The sequence below is a fragment of the Sinocyclocheilus anshuiensis genome, unplaced genomic scaffold (genome assembly GCF_001515605.1).
Source record: "Sinocyclocheilus anshuiensis isolate Anshui unplaced genomic scaffold, SAMN03320099.WGS_v1.1 scaffold209, whole genome shotgun sequence".
In the NCBI taxonomy this organism is placed as follows: Eukaryota; Metazoa; Chordata; class Actinopteri; order Cypriniformes; family Cyprinidae; genus Sinocyclocheilus; species Sinocyclocheilus anshuiensis.
The window spans coordinates 1,323,008-1,341,471 of NW_015540880.1; the positions used below are offsets into that span (position 1 = coordinate 1,323,008).

The 18,464-nt window shown below is 38.3% G+C and overlaps 2 protein-coding genes across 2 annotated transcripts in view; both read right to left on the bottom strand.

Annotated features, from left to right (window-relative positions):
* LOC107688387 (MARVEL domain-containing protein 1-like) overlaps positions 1–1,809 on the bottom strand; it is a 7,987-nt gene extending 6,178 nt beyond the window's left edge. Inside the window, exon 1 of the mRNA XM_016486046.1 lies at positions 1,789–1,809. Within this exon, the coding sequence (XP_016341532.1) occupies positions 1,789–1,809 (21 nt within the window). The remainder of the gene's footprint in view (positions 1–1,788) is intronic.
* Positions 1,810–14,281: 12,472 nt separating this feature from the next.
* Positions 14,282–18,464, bottom strand: part of LOC107688361 (catenin beta-1-like) — a 15,233-nt gene continuing 11,050 nt past the window's right edge. Inside the window, exons 7-16 of the mRNA XM_016486009.1 lie at positions 18,255–18,399; positions 18,064–18,167; positions 17,639–17,977; positions 17,373–17,531; positions 16,429–16,548; positions 16,162–16,312; positions 15,874–15,995; positions 15,729–15,789; positions 15,190–15,421; positions 14,282–15,107 (exon numbers count right to left, since the gene is read on the bottom strand). Coding sequence (XP_016341495.1) covers positions 15,216–15,421; positions 15,729–15,789; positions 15,874–15,995; positions 16,162–16,312; positions 16,429–16,548; positions 17,373–17,531; positions 17,639–17,977; positions 18,064–18,167; positions 18,255–18,399 — 1,407 coding nt within the window. The 3' untranslated portion in view covers positions 14,282–15,107; positions 15,190–15,215. The remainder of the gene's footprint in view (positions 15,108–15,189; positions 15,422–15,728; positions 15,790–15,873; positions 15,996–16,161; positions 16,313–16,428; positions 16,549–17,372; positions 17,532–17,638; positions 17,978–18,063; positions 18,168–18,254; positions 18,400–18,464) is intronic.

Consider the following 18,464-nt stretch of genomic DNA (forward strand, 5'->3'; position numbering starts at 1 on the left):
TGAGTCGTGTTGAATGTATGCCGCACGTGCAAATGTGTCCAGTGAGGGTTACGGACTCGTGCGCATCATCACTACAGATGCTGGGACACATGAATGGTGGTTTCTCATTACTCCACTAGATGGAGCCACAGTCAAATAAAACCTCTAGACACAGTTTCACTGCAAAATGAAAACCCAACAGAAACAGACACACATAAAAAAAAGATGATTTTAGAGAGTCTAAAATTCGATGGTGCAGTTTTTAGAAAATGTTTTTAAAGACAATATATATGTAATATAAAAATATAAAATATACTCTACTATTCAAAAGTTTGAGGTCAGTACGATTTTTTTTTTTAAATAATTGAATACTTATTCAGCAAGGATGCAGTAAATTGATAAAAAGTGACAGTAAAGACATGTATAATTTTACAAAAGAGTTCTATTTACAAACAAATTCTGTTCTTTTGAACTTACTTTTCATCAAAGAATTCTGGAAAATGTATAATGGTTTCCACAAAAATATTAAGCAGCATAGCTGTTTTAAACATTGATAATAAGAAGAAATGTTATCAGCATCAGCATCTTAGAATGATTTCTGAATGACCATGTAACACTGGAGACTGTGCTGAAAATTCAGCCTTGCCATCACAGGAATAAGCAACATTTTAAAATATATTTACTAGAAAACAGTTATTTTTCACAGTTTTTCTGTTTTAACTGTATTTTGATCAAGTAAATGCAGACATAAGGAGACTTCTTAAAAAATATTACTGAGCCTAAACTTTTAAAAAGTAATGTAAATAATGTACTATAATAGACAGTACTACTACTACTACTACTACTAATAATATACTGTTGAGCTACCTTTGATGTTGTTGATGAAATTGAAAAATTTTAATGTTAAGTGCTGTTTTAAGGTTGCTCTTTAAGGTTGTTTAAAGAAGTGTGTCTTTAAACAATGGAAGAAAAAAAAAAGAAGCAAATCCAGCAAAAATTTGATCAGTTTGTGTTGTTTGGACTTTTATAAACTCCTGTACCTAAACTACCGGTTCTGCACGCAGTTAATAAATGCACGCAGTTTTATGCACAATCTTAACAGCTCCGTTCAAACACTATTTCTCTGTGTATGTGCAGTTTTAATGATTGACATCATTTACAGAAAAAAAAATCTCTTTTACTGTCACATATAAATTATTAATCCATTAATGTTCAGATTCATAACCCATATTATTCTGACACACATTCATTACTCAGTCAAACGCTCTGTGCATGTGATATTTGTTGTATCAAATTTAATATTCCTCTTTGCGCTTTCTTCGCTGCCTTGAAGGCAGATTAACGAGAAGAAGTCTAATTGGCTGAAATTGGATTGATAAGTGGCCGCCGCAAATTTGCACAGAGAAAGTTATTAATTTTAATCTGTTTTTTTCCTTTAAGTGGATGTGTGTGATGGAGCTGCTGCTGAATGCTCATTTAATAGGGAAAAAAAAAACATTTTGGCAGATAGGCACCGGAAAGGGAATGAAACAGAGAAAGAGGAGTACAGAGGAAAGAGAAAAAGTTAGAAGGCAAATGTTTTGAAGCCATCTTTCTGGCTAGGAGGCATCTGTACCAAGCCTTTCACAGATGAAATCAATTTATACAAAGCGAGTGGGAACATTGGATGACATTAGCAAGGACTGCATTGATATTTTTTAGTCCAAGGTGCATGAAGAGCTCTATACGTCTAGAAAACACCAAAGGATGAATTAGAACAACAAAACCTCATGTGCTGTGTGCAGTATGTCTGTGTTTGTGTGAGGTTACCCACATAAAACAGAGAGCCATGTCCTTACAGGCCCCTCTCCCACCTGTGCTGAGACAACAAAGAAAAAGGATTTAAAGAAAAAAAGATTTAGCGTCTTTTGAGTGGATCTGAGAGTAAACACACGGAAATTAGTGTTTCCCTGAGATATAAAACAGAGAAAGAGAATCCAAGGGAGAAACATGTCTAATCACACTCTTTGTGTCCAAAAACATCACACAGAAGGCCCTTAATAAAAGTGAGAACTGGTCTGTTGCATTCAAAACTGAAGAAAAATGAAAGCTGGTCTGATTATTGTTGTATTACTCATTATTGCATTAAGGTCATACTTTTACTCACGATTCAGATCTAGAACAAATATGGCACAACTGTCTTATTGCTGCCTTGAAAGCTTCTACAGCAAATTTAGGGGTGCAATAGTGCTAGAAACACTTTTTTTCTGGTCTCAAAGTATATGAGGATTAAAAAAAAAGATATATTTGAAAATTGTTGGAGAAATTAAATGGCGAAGAAGTTTGTTTTGATTAAAAACATATAAATATAAAGGCAGCTAAAGGTTAAATTGGGTAAAAGGCCCCCAGGGGCACAATAATAATATAAAATGTGTCCTCAGCTGCAATTACTTCTGATATAATAACATTCAACTTCATATGTCAAGCTTCAATGATTTTATTAGCTTCAAACTCAAAACATTTTAATCTAAGAGTAAAGAAAAAGAAGCATATGTATATATTAAGGATGGACGTGTCTTGAGCAGACAAGAGACAAAGAACAAGGAAGAAAAAATTGACAGTTCTCTTCTGAAGTGAGCAGTGAGTGATTGTTTTACAAGGTGGCAAATAAATGAAATATATATTCATACTACTGCACCAAAACTCCATCTCATTAATCCTTGGAAGAAATATTTGATAACACAATTCATATGCAAATAGGCTTAATCCATATTTAATCTGTGTCGGAGTAGTTGGTGCAGGAATTGTGTGCTTGTGGATGAATGTGTGAGGGGTTGCTCTTCATCGCTCATATCACTGTATCGCTGCTGTCATTCCTGTTTATCATTGACTTTGACAAATTCCAAGGAAAAGGCAAGGAAGGACGACAGACACTTACACAAACTCATGCACATACAAAGTGGTTTTATACTTGTAAAAGGCAGTCTTTTATGAGGAGTAGGATGCAACTTGAGGTTTGATTCAACTGAATTCATGGCAAAATGAGGAAAATATGAAGGAAAACTTTTTGATAAACTCTCTTTAAACCATCAAAGCTTACAATACATGGAAAAATACTATAATATACTATATTAATCTATAAATCCAAAATAACTTGTTGGCATAGTGGTTCACACTCATGCTTCTGATACACTGAACCATGGTGCTCACGTGGGAAATGCAGGTTCAAGTCAGGCCTGCATTGCCCCTGCTCCCATCTATCTTTCCTCAATAATTTAATGTCTAATTCTACTGTCCAAGTACTAAATCACCCCCTGAAATAAGGTTTATATAATATTAAATCCATAATGGATGTATTTACAGTGCCCCAAAAAGTATTTACACATTTAAGTCACTAAAATATCTGAATAATTCATATATTATTTAAATATGACTTGTGTTGAAAAAAATGAATAAATAAGTAAATAAATAAATCACCCCCTGGATTACTTAGAAAATGAAGATTATATAATGTTTAATCCATAATGAATGTATTGACAGTGGCCCAAAAATTATTTAGACACATAAGTAATTAAAAAATATATATAAATAAGTCATACATTATTTAAATGTGACTTAAAAACAAACATAGAAACAAACTCCCAGAAAATCAATAACTTCAAATGACTGAAGGTCACTGATATTCAGAGACACATATTCATAAACTGTCCTGTCTTTTTAAAAATCTTTCTGTAGTGTGTGTGTGTGTGTGTGTGTGTGTGTGTGTGTGTGTGTGTTTTATGGCCTCTAGAAGTCAGCGACATTGAGTCCAGGCAAACTTTATTACCACTGTCTAGTGTGTGCAGAGAGAGAGAGAGAGAGAGAGAGAGAGAGAGATTAGAGTCTCTTGGGGGAACCAGAGATCCCAGCGGCCCTCATTATCTGCCTGTTTGGTGTCACTTGTGGTCAAGCATAAATATGTATTGAAAGATCAATGTTTGTGAGTGTGTGGGTGCGGGTGTGTGTTTGCTCAGTCCCAACATGGGCCTGTATGCTCATTGAGACACAGGCCAGACTCTGTTTACTTCAAAGAGACCCTTGTTCACAGCCAAGAATTATGTGTATTAGTGTCATATTCATTTAGAAAAACCCATTACAGTCTAAATACTCTCTCAAGCCACAAGCAACAAGAGCCACAGATCCATACTACAAATTACGTTATTCCTTCATGATGAACATTACTTTGACTTGCTTAGTGCACAAATCGTATTAAGGTGCATATGTTTTCACTCAGGATCAAAGACATTTCTTTCATATGGGTGCACGCTTTCAAAAATCACACATTTATAAAACCCCTCATTTCATTTCAGCATTAGTTGCATCTCTTTCACTCTGTAAATGGCTGCATCTCGGCTTTTTGCATAAAATAACTTGCTCAATTGAGAGCCTAACCAACCATATTTCCCTTGGGAGAGAAAACAGAGAGGAGGCTTTCTTGGGCCCCCTGCAAAATCTTCTGGGAGCTGGAGGGAGTGTCTGGTCATCAAAAAGGGGCGTGGTTGCATCCAACCATCAAAAAATCTCCAATCCCCTGGGCCCAGGCCTCCCGTCCAATTCATTCGCAGGAGCTGTCAGTCAAATGAATCGCCTCACTTTCAGACACTGAAGTGCAGCATTTCTGTTCCCAATTAAATTATGGACTCTCTCCTCAAGTACAACATATACATAAATGCAGCTGGTCCACAAAAGGGTCATTCATTAGTCTACTCTTCCCACCCTCTGGGATTTTAGAGTTGTCGAACTTCATAGCCCTGGGCTATATTTGATGAGGTGATCGAATTTGAGGTTTTTGCATTTTTTATCTGCCGATACAGAAGCAATTTACAGAAGAACAAAATCTATCGAGATGGAAAATAAAAACATTTGATGATGTTTTTATGGTTAATTGATTAAAAAGTACCTGCTCCATATGATGAAGTCTCAGGCCGAGAAATGTAAAGTTGCCCTGGGATTTGTCAGTGACTATTTCTGCAGTAGGTGGTGACACATGACATTTTGTAGATCACGAGTGAATTAATGATTCATTCACTGAACTGATTCATTCAAAATACTGATTCATTTAAATATAAAATAAGTATCTTAATGAAAGAGGCTTTGAATCTTTCAATCAACCAATTTGTTCAAAAACGCTAATGCATTCAAGAATAAATAATGAATGACTCACTGAATCATTCAACATATCAACCGATTTGTTCAAAAACACTGATTAATTCCAGAATGAAACAAGTGACTATATATGAGGGTGTCACTGAATCACTCAATTAACTGATTCATCCAAAAACACTGAGTCTAAAAAATAGATGTTTTAAATAAAGTTGTTTATGAGTTATTTAAGAGTGTGTCACTGAATCATTCAATAAGCCGATTTGTTCAAAAACACTGATTCATTGAGGAATGAAACAAGTGTCTTTATGAGAGATTTAATGAATCATTCAATCAAACAATTTGTTCAAAAACACTGATTTACTGAGGAATGAAACTAGTACACTCTTAAAAATAAAGGTGCTTCAAAAGGTTCTTCAAGCGATGCCATAGAAGAACCATTTTTGGTTCCACAAAGAACCATTCAATCAAAGGTTCTATAAAGAACCATCTCTTTCTTACCTTTTTGTAATCTGAAGAACCTTATTTCGCCACAAAGAACCTTTTGTGAAACAGAAAGGTTCTTCAGATGTTAAAGGTTCGTTATGGAACCATTTAGACAAAAAGGTTCTTCTATGGCATCGTGAAGCACCTTTATTTTTAAGAGTGTATATTTGGAAGTGATTCATTAAATAATTTAATCATCTGATTTGTTCAAAAATTAATTCAGAAATGAAACATCACTACTGGGTGTTGCTCAAGGATTGATTTTTCATTTAGAATTATTTTCATTGGTGGAGCAAAAAAAAAAAAGTCACTGGCAATATTTTGGCTAAAATGTAAGTTATGCAATATTAACAGCAATCTTCCAGAACACCCAAATAACTACATGAATATGTGCTAAAATGACTCATCATTTTATATGCAGTAGGACATTTTGTCTGATTTATACATGTCAAACATCAAAACTCAAGACAGACATTAATTGTTTCACGTATGTTACTCATGTGGATTACTTTGTGTAGGCTTGTAAGTTGAGCTTTCATTAGCAATAGAGATCTCACTGGAGACTGAGGGACTGTCAGTCACAATGATCTCTGCTGTGAGAAACACACATTGTCTTTGCTCTCTCACCAAGACATGCACACATAACAGAGCTGCTTATTAGAGCAGATAGGGGAGTCTGGGAGGTCGTCGGGTCAAGAGATCACAGGTCACCGTGTCTGATTTCCCTGTGCACTGTCATGGGTTGGAGGGGGTGTGGTTTGCGATAAACCTGCCTCTGGCACTAAGACTTAGAATCTCTTCTAGCAAAGCATGATTGACACCCCTGCTGCCTCCAGCCTAGTGTGAGGGTTGTGAAGGTCACATATACAGTATGTTTCAGAGAATCAATGCACACACACACACACACTGCTCAAAGCCTGTAAATGGTGCTGGAGGTGAAGATGCATTGAGAATATGAATATGAATATCAATTACATTATAAAGAATTTGCATATCTGCATGCATGATTAAGACTTCATATCTGAAATATATCATCTAAGATGCAATAAACCAGTTCTTACTTTATCTAGGAAAAATCCTCTCTGTGCTACTGTGCACCAAAGACAGGTGATATTCTAGTCTCACTTCTCTGAGGACCCCTTCTGCCCCCATTTTCCTTTCCTTCATTTCAGTGCAACAAAGGATCTACTTAACAGATAATTACAGCCCAAGGCTGGCAGAGATTAAGAGACACTGGGAGAAAGAAAGACAGAATATCAACTGAAATTGAGTTTTCCGAATTTATTTCTCCCAGATATTATATTTTTATCTAGGCTTCTTCTTCTTCTACTTCTTCTTGTCATTTGCACCTACTGTTTCTTTTCTCTCTCTCGCTCTGTTTTTCACACGTTCATCAAACAACTGTGGTAAGTCAGAATCATTCAACAATTACAGTGATTCATGGCTTCTTCTCCTGTTATTGTCACTTGCACTGCTTGCCACATTTATAGTGTAGCCTTCTCTGTCAGCGACGAGGGATTCACATGTGATAAATGCAGGGAAATAGTTAAGATGGTCACTGCAATCACCTGGATCCAGTCCGTATCCAGTCCAGATGGTGGATCAGCACCTAGAGAGCCCTGAATGTCAGCCCTGACTTGTCAGTGGAGACCATGTCAACTAGACAAACCCTAGAGACAGATTCCCTGTGAAGACCTTGTTGGCCATCAGGCACAAGACCACGAGAACCAGACGAGTCCTCTGCTCAATCTGATCTGCGTTGCAGCCTGAAATTAAACCACACCATGCTGGTTCCATCTGGCCAGAGGAGAACTGGCCCCCCAACTGAACCTGGTTTCTCCCAAGGTTTTTTTTCTCCATTTCTGTCACTGATGGAGTTTTGGTTCCTTGCCACTGTCACCTTTTGCTTGCTTATTTGGGGACACAATTTCTGGCAACATTGTTGACTTGACTGCACAGACACTATTAGAAGAGATGGATGATGACATCACTGAATCAACAATGAATCAACTTTAACTGTTAGTGAAAGTGAAAGGGACGTGACATGTGGCCAAGTATGGTGACCCATACTCGGAATTATCCCATCCAAAGTGCACACACACAGCAGTGAACACACACACACCGTGAACACACACCCGGAGCAGTGGGCAGCCATTTTTTTGCTGCGGCGGATCCCCGGGGAGCAGTTGGGGGTTAAGAGAGTGCTGTACATTCACTCCCCCCACCTACAATCCCTGCCGGTACGAGACTCGAACCCGCAACCTTTGCGTTACGAGTCCGACTCTCTAACCATTAGGCCACGACTTAAACTGTCTGTTTTCTATATTATCCTCTTGTATTATCAGCACACATTTTTCCTGTTTAACACTGTAAAGCTGCTTTGACAATCTGTATTGTATAAAGCACTGTATAAATTAAGGCGACTTGACTTGATTAATAATAATAATAGTAGTGCTTTACCTGATTCCCAAAGAATAATGTTATTGCTCAAATTAATTCACTTTCATACTGCAGGCATCAAGACGATGTTTGTCTCACAACGTATTTTAAAATTGCTTTAAAATTACCTTAAAAATAGAATAGTAAAATGAACGCAAATTAAACAAACTGACATCACAATAACAGTATATTCAGCTATAAAAGATATAGGAAAAAAAAGCAGATAATTTTGTCTTTGAAAAATTTGTTGAGAAATATTTCATTTCTCAGACTTTGGTTTTGTGACAAAAGTGAACACAGTTTGAAACATTGTTGAGATCTCTTTTGGAGCTCCAGAGGTAGGCTACATTTGAGACTTAATCAGATCAAGTCTCCATTTGCTTGCAACTCTCAATTTAATCTCATTGCTGTCTAAGAGAAACAGCTGTGATATTACAGAGATCTTGTGTGATTTTTATATCCTGTCGGTTGGTACTGGATCGCTGACATCCTTATTAACGATATCATACTGCCTCATACAATCTCTCAAGCTCTCTTTGCACAGATAATATAGCTTCTCTCTCCTCTCTCTTAACTAAAGCGCTTGTACATTAGCAGAAAACTCAGTGTCTCTGGGTTTATCTCTTAGTTCATCTCTTTTATCTGAGTAAAAAGCAGGCTTTCATCTCCCTTTTTCAAGTGTGCGTCTGTCCCCACCCAGCCTCTCTGCTCAACCAACAGACACCTGCACACATGTGCACGGATGTGCGTGAGCACCAGAGTGCCTTTAAGTGCCTCTCCTGCCATAAATCCCCTGGTTGCCAGGCAACAGGCCCCTTGCTCTTGTCAGAGAGGCTGAATAAGCATGTCTATGTGTGTGTGTGTGTTTATGGGGCTTTCCAACCTTTTATACATTGCAAGCAAATACTTAAACTGCAAACGAATGGTGAATCAGCCAGTGCTAGGATTGTTGCGTCAGCTAATCACTCATGACAGCCCAGCTGTATATTGATGATTGTTAGGAAAATGTGTTTTGATGGTATTTTGAATTGCTGGGGTGTTCTGTGAGGTTGCTAGGTGGTTAGTTATTGGACCAAGTCAAAAATAACTCCAAATCTCATGATCCCTAGATGACTTCTCTCAGGGGCGTAGATTACGCGGGGGACGCGGGGACGTGTCCCCCCCACTTTTAATATCACGTAAATTCGTCCCCCGCACTTTTTCTCCAGCTATCGCTGTATGAAACATTTTTTTTCACAGAAAAACAGAAACGTTTGGAAACATGAAGACATTAAAGGTACGATTGCGACAATACGCAATATATGGTTTATTTGTGTTTGTCAAGTCATCTCCAGGTAATAAAGTATATGATGAAAAAGCCATGACAACTTCTGTTTTTAAGTTACTTTAACTCATAAAAATAATTTAAGCAATTTCAACTTTTTTTTTATAAGTTATACTAGATTCAACTTGATTTTTAAAGTCAGTTTAATGTTACTGAAATTCAAAGAGCCATTTTAAGTTGTAGCTTTTTGGCACTAACCGGCCAAATCTCTGAACATGGATTCATGCGCAGGAGTCAGATTTGTACATGAATTTAATATCAGAGTCCTTTCCAAGAAGAAAAAATATTCAGCAAATCTAGACATTAGACTCATGTTTGAAACATGAGACATCGCAGTGCAACATCAAACAAGGAGACACGGGCAGACTATACAGCGAACTAACTAAACCGCGGAGGAATTTCAGACGAACAACTCATGAACTTGAGGACGCTGTCCGTTGGGCTGCGCGCGAAAAAGCATATTCAGCGTGGATGAGGTGAGTGAATGCTTGTGTAACAATTTTTGGGAGATTATTGCTCATTTTAGCAGAATAGAGCAGAATTAGTTATGTTCTGTCATTGTTTTCCGAACTGTTTTTAACAGTTACCTTTCAAGTTTTGTATTTCTGATACGGTGGCCGCTGTGCTATGCTGCATTAGCACTGCAGATTGTAATGTAACGTTTGAGATTTGACACAAAGTTGTTTCTCCACCTGTTAAACATCGTTAAGATGGGCAATTTGAGCGATTATAGGTGTATTTTACCGTTAAAGTGGGTAAGTTACCAGTTGGCTTTGCTGAGCAGGCTCGGCATTTTCGCGCCCACTGGAAGTTTATCCCAGTCAGGCTTCGTGCGTTTGAGTTGGTATTCGTTACTGAGTAAAGTTTATTTATTTATTTTTTTTGTATTATTTGATTTTTTTATCAACTGTTCAAGCTAGGATAATATAAGTTAACTTGAGCCATTTGTTATTTTATTGGCCATCATCATATATTATATATATAATTTTGTTTTACGATTGCAAATTGCTTGCTGGTGGTAACGGATTACAGGTAACAGTAAATGCAAACAAACGCATTATGTTGTATGAATCGGTCATATTTTATGCGTCATGATGCTCTTATGAGCGTGTGTGGCAAATCAATATTTTTAGAAAATAAAGCGGTAAAATGTGTTTTTTTGCACAAACAAAGCACGTGCATTGCTTCATAAAATTGAGGTTAAACCACAGGAGTCACATGGATTACTTTAATGATGTCTTTCTACCATTCTGGACCTTGAACCCCTCACTTCTGAAATGATGGCTACGCCCCTGACTTCTCTTATAAAACAGCTATTTTTTCAGTGTAAACTCTAAAAATAGAAAAACAAAATTTAAGTTTAATTAAAAAAAAATAAATAATAATAATAATTGGTACTCTATGCACACACACACATTTAATTTAATAAGTGTAAATGTCCAAATAGTTCAGTTATTATGTATATAATATAATATGTGCTGTCTGATCAATTTTATGCATTAAAACCGTTTGCACAGGTAGTTCCAATTCATTATGTGCTATATAGTAAGCAATTATTTAATTTTTTTTAAATTAGCCTTGTTTGTGCGTACTTAGTATAATTATTACTGATAATTAATAGTAATTGGAGAATAATTTTTTCTCACGACAAATGTTCATTTTGAATCAGATTCGCGGTGGGAGACGTGAACTCAGTAAAGTGTCCTGGACGACTCACCGATTGAGTCTAATAATTCAAACCATTAACTCATGAGCGAGGCAGTTTCGTGAATCTTTTCGACCGACATAATCACTCACTGGTTCATACGAGTCATTTTTTTCGCGAAGCGTAAAGAGCCATTTGTTGAAATGGCTTTAACGGCATCGACCTTAGCAAACACTGCTACTAAATAAAACAATTCGAGTTACAGTTCACGTTTGTGTTGTTTTAAAGGCTACTTGACTCTACAATAATACTCTATCGACGTTCCTCTCACGCCTCATATGGCTCCAGAGAAAGAAACATGAACTGCAGTAAACTATTGTCTAGCTTGACACTTGCCGTCTTCACAGCGCAGGGACTGACAGACACTAGATCATGATCCGTCTATGAGCTTTGATCTCACGGACTGTCTCTCTCAAACACACAGACGTCCACACAGGTGTGTTGCCTCGAGGTAAGGGAATATATGTGGGAGGGAAGGTCAGAGAGTTTTTGGGCTGTCTGTCTCTCTCTCCAGGGCAGCCGAAATCTCCCGTATTCTGTCTTACCGTCCTTTCTGGGATCTGACGATGTGACTTCTAAGAAAGTGTTACATTTGCGTGTAACTTTTTGTGCATTTCTATTTGAGTGTCTAGCCTATGGGTTTTGCCCTGTGGACTTAATACTCCATCAAACAATTTTAACACTTTTAATTTGTCCATTACATTAATTGTACAATAGTGGACAAATACATGCATCACAAGGAAATTCTGTCATTTTTTTCTTTACATTTCCCCCACATTATTATGTTTGATAGCATTGTTAGATGCAAATAACAGCAACAAACATTTCTCGAATGAAAGGGCTGACTACTTTGTCTTGTTCGGTTAATAGCATTTTTGTGCTCTAAATACAAAGTTTGATTAGAAATGTTTGGTTCTCAAGTGATATTTACACCACTGTTCAAAAGGCAGCAGGATTCTGTTCGTTTGAAAGAACCGAATACTTTTATTCAGACATTTATAATAATATATTTGTGATAATATTACTGTTTTTACTGTATTTAATCAAATGAATGCAGTCTTGGTGGACATAAGAGACTCTTTCAAAACCATCTTACTGGCCCCAAACATTCGAATGGTAGTGTTTATTCATTTTTCTTTACACATCACGTCTCATATTTTATCTCAGGCTTTTAACACTGTTGACACTATTGTCACCCTCAAGTACACTAAAACAATAATATATTTATAAAACTTTATTAGGGGCAAAAAATGTTGGATGCGGTGGAAGTGCACAACTGAGAATATGTAAAAAAAAAAAGAATAAAAAATAAAAATAAAAAGTTTCCAAGACATTTATAATGTGGCGATTATTAAATCATATGAACAATTTTTTTTAAATGAACCCCTAGTGACTAATGTTGAATAAAACACATACATAGGTCAGGATCTTTTGCGTCTTTGGGTCCTGTATTTTCCAGGCTCATGTAAGTCCATTGTATAGACATGTTTCCCTGCCCCCTGTCCAAACTGGGCAAATCCATCCCCCTCTTTTTCTATCTGAAGAAGGGGATGAGTGTGTTTTTTTGTGGAAGCGGTGAGGGCTGCTCAGCACAAAGCACTCTGGCAACACTTCAAACTACAGCCGCTGTTTGGCAAGGCCTCAGTGAAATTCCTCTCCCAACAGAAAAAGAGGTGAAGAGGCAGAAAATGGAGACGTTCATAAAACTTCCAGAGCACAAGTTAAAATGCTGATGCATTACAGCTCATTTAATGGTAAACCAATCAATGTTTGTACGGATATAGATTCAAGCAAACAAAAAATATGCGAAGAACCTTAAAGATAACACCTCAGATATAAAATGATGTACACTTTCCTGTAAAGATGTAATCTATAAAATGGTAACTCTATAATGGGCAAAAGACATGCAACTTCAACAAATCAATTAAAAAGCACATCAAACGTGAGATTAATGCATCATGTCAGAACTGCTGCTGTTTAAGTTAATTAAATCCTACTGACTTGAATCAGCCAAGCTCAAGACATCCGTTAAGATAAACACGCTCTCTCTGATCTGAGGCTCATATGGACCCGATTTAGAAAAAAGGGGGTAGCTAACAAACCCATATGCATGCACAAGTGCAGATTTCATCGCCTGCCCTCGGTCCCCACACATTCAGATAAGAGAACGGAAATCATCTCCACCCCTCCAAGGCTGATTTACTGATAATGAATATTCAACTTTGATTTCACAAAGACATAAAGATGTTATTGGCCCCCAGAAAAGTTGATACGAATGGCAGGCAGCAGAAAATGGAAACTCCGACCCAGTTAAACGCAATAAAGTTTATAGGCATCTTATAACTGCACATAGTAATATATTGTATTTAATAGATTGAACTTTATGGATTAAAAAACTGCTGAAAATGTACTCATCCTCAACCTCAGGCCATTCAAGATGTAGAGGAGTTTGTTTCTTTATTGGAATAAATTTGGAGAAATCTAGCATTACATCACTTGTTCACCAATGGATCCTCTGCAGTGAATGGGTGCCGTCAGAATGAGAGTCCAAACAGATAAAACATCACAATAATCCACAGGACTATAGTCCATCAATTAATATCTTGTAAAGTGAAAAGCTGCATGTTTGTAAGAAACAAAATAGGGTTTTAATTTTAAACCTTTGCTTCTGGCCAAAATACTACTTCATAGTTTATAATAACGTTCTTCCAGTTAAAAAGTCCATGCCGTGGTACTTGATCTGTGCAGATTTCTCTCCTGATTCAGACAAGATGAGTTTTTCCACTAGAGAAAGCAAGATTACGGATAGGGAACTCATATTTTAGCCAGAAGCAAGTTTGGTTAAAAACATCTTTATGATCGATTTGTTTCCTACAAACACAACATTTCTCTTCACAGGATGTTAATGACTGGAGTCGTGTGGATTACCGTGATGATTTTATCAGCTGTTTGGACTCGCATTCTGACGGCACCCATTCACTGCAAAGGATCCACTGGGGAGCAAGTGATGTAAATTTCTCCAAATCTGTACCAATGAAGAAACAAACTCATCTACATTTTGGATGGCCTGAAGGGGAGTCAATTTTCATTTTAGGAAGAACCATTCCTTTAAGGTAATAACAGAGAAACGGTGAAAAGTGCCAAATAATGCAAAAATTGTTTGCTCTTATGTAAAAAAAAAAAAAAAAAACTGCCTTTTATATTTAGGTATCACACAAACACAAGTGGAATAAAAGTATTTTATTGATTAGCCATGTCATTATCCATTTTCCCAAAAGAAGCGGCACAGGCTAACAAACAATGACGTTGCTTCAATAGAGACTACCTCCAGATAGCATAGAAAAGATTTCTGTCTCTGTGTATACCTCATAAACCCCATCTACCCCCACCCACCCTTGCTGAATCCACACCCTTTTTGGAACAATAGTGACATTGAAAACTGCTTCTCCTAGCTTAACTTTAAGCATTTTGTAAGAATGCATATAATTTTTTGTACTCCCAACAACCACCATTTTAAATGATCATATAAAAAGCTACACATTGTTACACTTTCAGTCAGATTACATAGGAACCGAGATTAGTGTTGTACACTAGCACATGATAAAGATCCAGAAACCAATGAGGCAAGTCCACTACAACTTAACACTACAGAACACATAAAAAAAAGAAAAAAAAAAGGAACAAAAATATATGGAATACAAAAGTTTTAAAACCAAGCTAGGGTCAGTACCATGAAAATGCTGATTTAAGGAAAAGGAAACAAAATAATAAAAAAGTTAAAATAGTTCAATCTTAAAAGATCCTTTTCATGTGCACTCGTCAGCATCTGCGTCACAATCCCTCCATACTTGCATTTTTTCCATCCAGGGCAAAAACAAAAAAAGGGGGCCGTAGCAATAAAGGAGACTGATATCCACCATTTCCCTGTTAGACTCCCTTTCATCTGCGACAAGTGTGTGTTGTGTGTCAGGCACTTTCTGAAACACTAGCCCACCCTCTGGCAAACCTTCCACGACTCTTCAAATCACAATTGCAGATTCATTCAACATACAGCTGTGGAGAGACAGAAGTACATTGTTCATTTTGAAACTTAAGCAGAATGCAGTAAACACAAGTTTTTTTAAACTCATCTTACCTTCAATACTTGTAGACCGTGAGTGTTTAGAGGTCTGTGTCAAACCAGGCCAGCTGATTGGAGTCTGTAGGGGGCAGACCATCCATTAGGTCCTGAGCGTGGCCCAAGTCTGGCAGTCCCTCTACTGGGTACTCTGCTCCAGGATGGTGGCCTCCCATCTCATGCTCCAGCATGCCATCCATGCCCAGACCATCCTGGCCATAGCCAGAGTGGAAAGAACGATAGCTGGGGTCTGAAAGGGATATGAGAAGTCATGAGTATCATTTAAATAAATGTTTCAAGACAACATTATTTATACTTTATAAAATACTTTAAATAAATAATTGATTAAACTTTAAACATTTCATAAAATTATAAAAATATGAATAAAATTTGTTCAAACAAATCGAAAAAAAAAAGTTTGAATAAAACATTTAAACTAATTTAAATAGAAATAAACTTTTAAAATGGTTTAAATAAATGTTTAAACAAATTTATAATTTAATAAATTATTAAATAAGAAATTAAAAGTTAGTTTACAAATAAATGAAATGCATTACCATCTGGTCTGTATCCAAGAGGCTCTCCCGGAGCACCAATATCAAGGCCCAAGTCACCAGTCTAAGACAAACACATTTCTGGTTTATGAAAGTGGATTCATAGTACATTAATAGCCTTCATCTGAGAGCACATAAATGTTTGTACCTCATTCCAAGCCATGGGCTCCGTTCTGAAAAGAGAGCTGGTAAGTTCCACGGAAAGACGCTTCTTGTAGTCCTGAGGCTTATCCTCGGACATGCGGAACAGCACTGCTGCAGCGTATGTGGCTATATAGAGAGAAGTACATAAGATATAAGAGTCAAGATCCACACTTTAGTTGGTAACACAATCCACATCAAGAAAGAAACGGAAAGATTTGCCCACTGATATTAAGAGACATTTGTATTTGTTATAATGCTGTATGGTATCTGTCAACAGGGGGCAGTCACTCACCCACTCCCTCGTTCCTGGAGTGCAGCAGCTCTGTGAGAGGAGCCGTGGCTCCTTCTGCCTCAATGGCCTCTGCTGCCTCTTTATCCTGAGCCAGCTCGCACAACACTCCTGCTGCTACCCGCTGGATATTTTCAATAGGAGAATACAGCAGCTATAGAGCAAGAGAAACACTTTACAAAACTCAAAATCACAAGGTTTGAGACTAAAGATGGCAGCCACCTTGCATGTAGAATGTGTGAATGTAGGCAATCAGCACATAAGTCATACTTGTACGAATAAAGGGATGGTGTTGAGCCCCCTGATGACGATTCTGTTGTGTACGTCTCTGGCCAGGATGTGAAGTGCTCCAGTGCAGCCTTCCACAATCTCCTCCATACGAACTCCCTCCTGAATATTACAATCAGACAATTAGTGTCAAACATTTAATTTTCCACAAGCACAGAAAATGCCAAACCAAAAACCAAACTTAACTCACCACAAACTGTTGCTGTGTGCCACCCATTGAAGTGCGCCTCTGGGTGTCCTGGTGTGCCCTCACCAGCAATTGGACCAACCGGGGAATTGCACCCTGCTCGCGGAGCGGCGCGTGATTGGCCGGGCATAGCGCCAGATTACGGATCAGACCGACCGTGGCCTAGAAGGATGTGGAAAGACTCTTGTTAGAATGTGCAATATTTAAAAAGATCATGTGCAAAAAAAAAAAAATAAATAAATAAAACTGGCCACTATCTGGCAACGTACCTTAATTAACGGCCAGTGTGAGGGTGGGTGCAGCAGTTTGACCACTACAGGCAGGCCGTAGTGCAGACGCACTGCATTCTGGGCCATCTCAGCATCTTGGTGTCTGGATGTTAGATGGCGTAGTGCGCAAACAGCAGGCTCGGTGATGTCCTCTCTGTCACCAGCTCTGAGAACAGTACGGACCAGGGCCTCAATTCCACCCACTTGGCAAACCATCATCTTGTTCTTGTAGTTGTTACACGTGAGGTTAGATAGTATGCCAGCGGCGCAGGTGACCACATTGATGTCATCTGAAGCAAGAAGCTGAACCAGAGTGCCAAGAAGTCCTTCCATCCCTTCCTACAAGGCAAAATGTTACTTTAATCTCCATACGAACTCCCTCCTGAATATTACAATCAGACAATTAGTGTCAAACATTTAATTTTCCACAAGCACAGAAAATGCCAAACCAAAAACCAAACTTAACTCACCACAAACTGTTGCTGTGTGCCACCCATTGAAGTGCGCCTCTGGGTGTCCTGGTGTGCCCTCACCAGCAATTGGACCAACCGGGGAATTGCACCCTGCTCGCGGAGCGGCGCGTGATTGGCCGGGCATAGCGCCAGATTACGGATCAGACCGACCGTGGCCTAGAAGGATGTGGAAAGACTCTTGTTAGAATGTGCAATATTTAAAAAGATCATGTGCAAAAAAAAAAAAATAAATAAATAAAACTGGCCACTATCTGGCAACGTACCTTAATTAACGGCCAGTGTGAGGGTGGGTGCAGCAGTTTGACCACTACAGGCAGGCCGTAGTGCAGACGCACTGCATTCTGGGCCATCTCAGCATCTTGGTGTCTGGATGTTAGATGGCGTAGTGCGCAAACAGCAGGCTCGGTGATGTCCTCTCTGTCACCAGCTCTGAGAACAGTACGGACCAGGGCCTCAATTCCACCCACTTGGCAAACCATCATCTTGTTCTTGTAGTTGTTACACGTGAGGTTAGATAGTATGCCAGCGGCGCAGGTGACCACATTGATGTCATCTGAAGCAAGAAGCTGAACCAGAGTGCCAAGAAGTCCTTCCATCCCTTCCTACAATGGAAAAAAGTTAATTTAATAAAAGTTGTTTAAATACCCATGACAACAAACCAAACCATTAATGGTTTGCATGAATTTACCTGCTTGGTGGCGGCATCTGACAAGTTTCTAAGAGTCCAGAGGCAGTTTTGAACCAAACGCTGGCTGGGATCTGTCAAGTGAAGGCCAAGAGCCTGCATGCCACCTGAAAAGCACAAGGGAACAGAAGATGAGACACTGACATAACATACATGAACGCACACTTATTTGATACAAGCAGGCAAGTACGTACCAGCCTCAACGATGGCAGGTTTGTTGCTGGAGCAGACAGATAACACCTTAAGCACACGACTTGTGGTCCAGAGCAGTTTCTCATACGTGTATGTTCTCATGATGTTGACCAGAGCCTGAGGTCCCCCACTGGCCAGGATGATCAACTGTGGTGGCAAGAGTTGAGACAAATTAACATGAGTACATCTAGTATAGTACCCCCCCCCCCCCC